Raw genomic sequence first — 6,340 nt, 5'->3', positions numbered from 1 at the left:
ATTTCTTATGCTAATATTAATTCACTAAATAAATATTAATTTTTATTACAAATTTGATTAATTCAAATAACTATTTAAATTTATATTTTTAATAATTTTTTATTTAAAAATAATTTTGAATAATATAATCTAAATGACTTCTTAGTTTATTATAATCTATTTTAATATAAAAACTTGAGAAATATAAATTATGCTAATCTCAGCTCATTTTTAATCAAAATTAATTTTATGCAACTTCTCATTTAGTCATTTATAAACTTCAATCTAAACACACATTTAGTAGTAATAAATTATTTTTTACAATTTTAGTTTTCTTTTGTCATAATAATTTCAATAACTAAATTAACAATTACCTTTTCTCTCAATAAAAAAATAACTGTATACCATGTTAAACTGACCAAAAAATATTTAGCCCAATAAAAAACTTTAAAAGATATGTTAAAAAAAAAATTTTTTTATAACCCATCATATATTTTAATCACTTCATCTTTATTCAATAATACAACCAAAAAAGCCAAACCTTAGTGTAAGCCCAATTTATTGTTGCTGGACCATAAAAAAAAAATCCAAAATCATAATCATCTTCATTAACGCATGAGTTAAGATTATATAATTAATTATCTCATATAGTACTCTCTAGCACACTGCAAAATTGTCTAAGACTTTACTAACAACATAAACACGTATTGTTCTTTTTCTTATGACACATAATTTCAGTACCAACTGAAAAAATTTCTTTTCAGCACCATAGTATTGGCCCAAAAAAAAAACCAAATTCAACCTCATCGTTAATCTTCAGTGTAGACACTTGTGTTGCTACTAGCACAAAAGCGAACCACTAAAGAGTAAAAACAGAGACGAGATTGTGTGTCTTGATTTTGCATTGGAAGACACGTTAGAACTTGGATTTGTAAGTTTGTGGATGAGAAGAGGGAGAAAAAGTTGAAATTTTTGCTTTGCATAGAGTGCGAGTAGAAAAGTAATTTGCTTTACAGAATGTGTGATTGGATAATTTTCTGTCGGTTCTTAGTCATAAAATTATTTTTTGTTTAAATAACATTTCTCTTTATACAAATGTCTAAGTTAATCATTTTATTAAAAAGAGTAAAATATCGTTTTTGTCTTTAATATTTGGAGTAAGTTCTATTTGTGTTCTTAACGTTTAAATCGTCCTATTTGTATCCTTAACGCTTATAAAAATGATTCAATGTTATCCTACTATCAATTATACTAACAAATCAGATTATATTTTTCAATTATTCTCACTTGGATGTATTCATTCTCAATTAGGTCTCACTTAGATGTATTCGATTTTAATATTAGACCCACTATTTGCGTTTAGATTCAATTATGTCCCTAGAAAAGTGAATTATGTAAATATTGTAGGAATTAGTTTTAACATTTGATAAGCTATTTTTCGGAGTAGATCATCGATTCTATCTCAGACATTTCTATTCTAACTTCAAGAAGAGATTTTTAAAACTCAAACTAAAGTGCTCATGATGTGTAATTGACGGCAGGATAACAGTGAATCATTTTTACAAACGTTAGGGATACAAATAGGACGATTTAAACGTTACGGACACAAATAGGATTTATCTCAAACGTTGGGAACAAAAACGATACTTTACTTTATTAAAAATTATGTTAAGCACGTCAAAAATATGCTAATCAATTCTCTCCGTACTTATTTAAGAAATTGCGAATTCAAGCCTCCCTATCTTCGATTTAAAAAAAAATATGTTAAGCACGTGTAAAAATATAGAAATATTGCTATATAACGAGACCATTTCCATTGCGATAACAAGACTATTTCCATCCCATGACATCTCAAGCTTTCTTGCGATAATAAAAGGAACCACTATCAAGACAAAGGATTTTAGCCCCCACAAAATTTCCCTTGTAGCATCCAAATTAACTGATATGAATAGCAAAGCAAAATGCTTCCAATTGTTCATAATGTTCAAAATGCTTCTAATTCTAATTGTCTGTATTCCCATGATTGAGTTTTACAGCTACAAAGTAATACTTTAGGCAAGTCCCCATGCTGTCGCATTCATCAGCACTCATTTAACGAACCAATGAAGCACAAGAACTACAAACATTACCACTTAAAAGTATGGGGAGTCACATATACTACAAGAGAAAAAAAAATTCACATTCCAATAAAAGAAATCAAATGGACCCCAAGCCAAGACTAGAAAAATACAGAATAGCAAGAAATCAACAAGAACCAACTATTGAACCCTGATTTACTCTGTTTCCTAACAATATGAAACAAGATAATGATCCTATACAAAACCATGATTATCACCACCATGTTAATGACTTCTACCATGACCATTCATATTACCATGTTCAACAACAGTCTCCTTCTGCCTCTCTTCAACGTCACCATTACCATCACCATCATCATCATCAGAATCCAAAGAGAAATTCGTGGAATTCTCCAACTGCTGCATCTCAGCAAAACCAATCGGCCTGTAACTGGCAGCAGCAGAAGAAGATTCTAGAGATCCTCCATTCCTCGCAGAGATTACCGAATAAGCACCAACAGAAAGAACAACCATGAGAGCAAGTTGGCAGTTGAACTGAAGCGTGGCAAGGGCGCTGGCTCTGTGGTAGTCCATGTGGCCCTTGCACCTCAGAGTATAGTTTCCCCTGCTCAGCTGGTGCAGGGAGCACCCCTGCGCCACCCAGCCGGAGAACAAAGCCAGGCCAATCTGAATGATCCACGTGCCCTGAAGGATGAGGCCCATTCCACGTCCCAATTTGGGGAAAGCGGAGCCCGGAGACTTCAATTCAAGAAAAGTGGAGAAAACACATACAGCGATGGGAACCAGTAAGAGACTGTAGTAACGGTTTTCGACCCCGGTTGGATCCTTCCTCTGAAGGTAGAACAAGAGGAACTCTTCGACGAAGGCGAAGGCGGCAAGGAGTTCTAATAATGATGAGGGGAGAGGGAGGGGGAAGGTGAAGAGAGAGAGGAGGGAGTAAGAGAGGAAGAGGAGGGCGATTGGTATGAGCTGGAGTTGGAGGACGGAGCCAACGGCGTCGTTTGAGTTGTGTGCGTCGAAGAGGGAGACGAGGGAGTTGATGATGAAGAAGGCAGAGAAGATGGAGACGGAGATGGAGAAGAGAGAGGATTGAGATCGAGATTGGGAATCTTGTTTGCGGTTGGAGAAGGTGGCTTGGAGGGCTTCGTGGGCACCGATTAGGATGAAAGCCGTGCCGGCGAAGGCAAAGGGAAGGAGTCCCATTGAGAAGAATGAAGAACAAAGTGGGGATCTCGACGATCCACTGAAGGGGGTTTTTGTTTTCAGATTTGGGTCAAAGTCAAAAGCAAAATGTATGCTTGTTTGCTCGTTTCGGTGGAAGCTTCCTGCAACACGGTGGAATGAATGCCAACTGCCAAGCCTCACCTGCCACAATGGATCCTTTCCGACTCTCTGTCCCTTCCGTTTTTTCTTTTTTTGACTTTTCACGATTTATTTATTTTATTTATTTATTTTACAATTACTTGTGTACCTTCCAAACCAAAATTAAAGGGTAATTGCATTTCTCATTTCTTATCTCATAGTAACATGTGAATGAGAAATTAGGGGGAATAACGGTTTTCTGTTTGAACGATCTAAATAATAGTTTAAAAAAAAGTTAATTTTAATTTTAAAATTTAAATTTTAAATTAATTACGTTTAATCATAATTTTAAATTTTTTAATTTTTGAATTATTTTTTTTCAAACGTCACCTTTCGTCTCTTTACATCTTTTTTCGTTTTTTTTTCAACCGACTGCCGTTCAGATTTTGTCATTAGGCATCTACAGTGCGTCGTCATCCGCCTACATAGATCTTCGTCGTCTCCGGAAGGAGAGCCGTCGCGAGGTGCCTCTCTTACAATCCTAGGCTATTGTCACAACCGCTCTCTGGCAATCTTGTGACACTATCGCTGATGCTGGATAGTTCTTTTCATTAATATGTAGATGTTTATTTGGGTCATACTATTCGGCTAAACGAAACAAAACAGCACGTGATGGAAGTGGCGAAAACACGACGCAATAGCGTGAAAGTAAGGAAAAAAATACAGCGTTGGAGCAACGGCGGAATATGCCTCTGGCTCGGCCACGGTGAGACGTCACTTCGTGGGCTTCGAAATGGGCAGAATAGCAGTGTGCGAAGGATGGGGAGAAAACGCGATTGCGCCGCAATGACACAGCGGCAGTAGTGCAGCGTTCGAGCAACGGGAGAACTGCGATTCTCCTGGGCAGATTAGCGACGACAGGTGAGGGCGGTGCTGGAAAGTTTTGTTTCTGGCGATAGGAAAGATGGCGGTGAAAAGATAGGGTTGACTTTAGGGGTAGGTGAAAATAAGGTTTAGGTTAGGAAAGAAGGTAAATAAGAAAGTAAAATTAAAAATTAGATATTATTTTCAATGTTTAGTGGACTTGGGATGTAGTCTATTATTCATGTTATTTACAATTTTTATTTTTTATATGAATATGCAGTATTATCTGTGATAATTAATTTATGGCATCATTTATATCCATTTGTGAGATAAAATTAAAAAATATCTGTGTACTTATTTTTATTCAAACTTTAATTATATGTTGATTGATTAATGTATAAATTGATGTGTTAAAAATATACAAATAGTTTGTCTAAAAAGGATAATTAGTGCAAAAAAATGTTTGATTATGATATTTAGAGTATTTTATCATATAAAAAGCGAGTAAATACCCATAATCGTCCCTGAGATTCACGCAAATACTCATAGTAATCCCTAAGATCCCGATTTTTCCATTGTAGTCCTTCAGATAGAGCTTCGAGTACTCAAAGTGGTCCCTGAGTATATTTTTGGTAATGAGTCATCACTGGAGTGCTGACGTGGACTCGGTTTGCCACGCTGGAGGGCTCCCAACGGCTAGCTGAGCTGGCGAGTTTCCAATTTGTACCCAGATTAGTCCCTCCTATTATATTTAACCTTAAATTCCCAAATTCTCATACACTTCATCTCTTCCTCTTGTTCATCTCTTCTTCTTCTTCTTTCAAGCATATATCAGATACTATAGGTGTTGGTGTTGGTGTTGGTGTTGGTGTTAGCAATGGTGGTGGAGGAGGAGTGGTTTGGGTTGGGGGAGGGGTTAACAACTCACAACCCTCTGGATCTTCTTCAGAATCAAATCTGGATAGAGCTTAGACAGCGCTACAGGCATGGAAATCTGCAATCACTAATGACCCAAAGAAAATTCTAGGAACATGGGTTGGTCCAAATGTGTGTTCTTATAAAGGGGTTTTTTGTGATTTTACTGAAGATGAAATAGGTGCATCTGCATCAGCATTCCCTGTAGTTGCAAGCATAGATTTTAACCATGCAAATTTTCAATGAACCCTTGTCAAAGAGCTATCTTTACTCACTGACATGTCCCTTTTCCACCTTAACAGTAACAGTTACTTCTCCAGGACAATCCCTCAAGAACTCTTCTACAAGAATCTTGATGCACTGTTTCTCAACAACAATTAATTTGAAGGTGAAATTTTTCGGAATCTTGGAAATTCCCCTCCATCAGTGATAAATTTAGCCAACAAGAAGTTGAGTGGGAACATCCCAGCAAGTTTTGGATTCATGGGTTCTAAATTGAAGGAGATTCTATTCCTAAATAACCAGTTAACTGGTTGCATCCCTGAAGGAGTGGGGATATTCACTGAGATTCAAGTTCTAGATATTAGCTACAATACTCTCATGGGTCATGTGCCAGACACATTGTCTTGTCTACAAGACATTCAAGTCCTTAACTTGGCACATAACAAGCTTTGTAGGGAGTTATCATATGTAATATGCTCTCTGAAGAGCCTTGCAAATTAGATTCATTCAGCATACATGTTTAATGTTATTATCAAAAAAATACTTGCTGACCTCCGAGACTTCTAATATGTTTCATGATTATTATAGAAAGACAACACCTGATGCTTGATGGTATATACAAGCCAGACAATTTATATTTCACGTGACATGCTTGAAAAAAGAAGAAGAAGAGATGAACAAGAATAAGAGATGAAGTGTATGAGAATTTGGGAATTTAGGGTTAAATATAATAGGAGGGACTAATCTAGGTAAAAATTGGAAACTCGCCAACTCAACCGTTGGGAGCCCTCCAGCGTGGCAAACCGAGTCCACGTCAGCACTCCAGTGATGACTCATCACTAGAAATATACGTAGGGACCACTTTGAGTACTTGAAGCTCTATCTGGAGGACTACAATAGGGACGACTATGGGTATTTACTCTATAAAAAGCATCTTTTGATGATTATTAAAAGAGTATTTTTAATACGTGATACGTGAT

The 6,340-nt window shown here is 36.3% G+C and overlaps 1 protein-coding gene and 1 pseudogene across 1 annotated transcript; one reads left to right on the top strand and one right to left on the bottom strand.

Moving 5' to 3' along the window:
* LOC107605283 (transmembrane protein 45B) lies at positions 1,925-3,492 on the bottom strand. Its single transcript, XM_016307111.2, has one exon. It carries the CDS (start codon positions 3,258-3,260, stop codon positions 2,322-2,324), a length of 939 nt encoding a protein of 312 aa, XP_016162597.1. The 5' UTR covers positions 3,261-3,492; the 3' UTR covers positions 1,925-2,321.
* On the top strand, positions 4,032-5,861 carry LOC110263842 (annotated as a pseudogene).

Source organism: Arachis ipaensis, chromosome B06, assembly GCF_000816755.2.
Source record: "Arachis ipaensis cultivar K30076 chromosome B06, Araip1.1, whole genome shotgun sequence".
In the NCBI taxonomy this organism is placed as follows: domain Eukaryota; kingdom Viridiplantae; phylum Streptophyta; class Magnoliopsida; order Fabales; family Fabaceae; genus Arachis; species Arachis ipaensis.
Note: the sequence above shows the minus strand (reverse complement) of the source record. Positions and strands in the feature narration are given on the sequence as shown.

Coding starts and splice junctions, on each gene's coding strand:
- LOC107605283 (XM_016307111.2), bottom strand. CDS start 3,260: ATGGGACTCCTTCCCTTTGCCTTCGCCGGCACGGCTTTCATCCTAATC.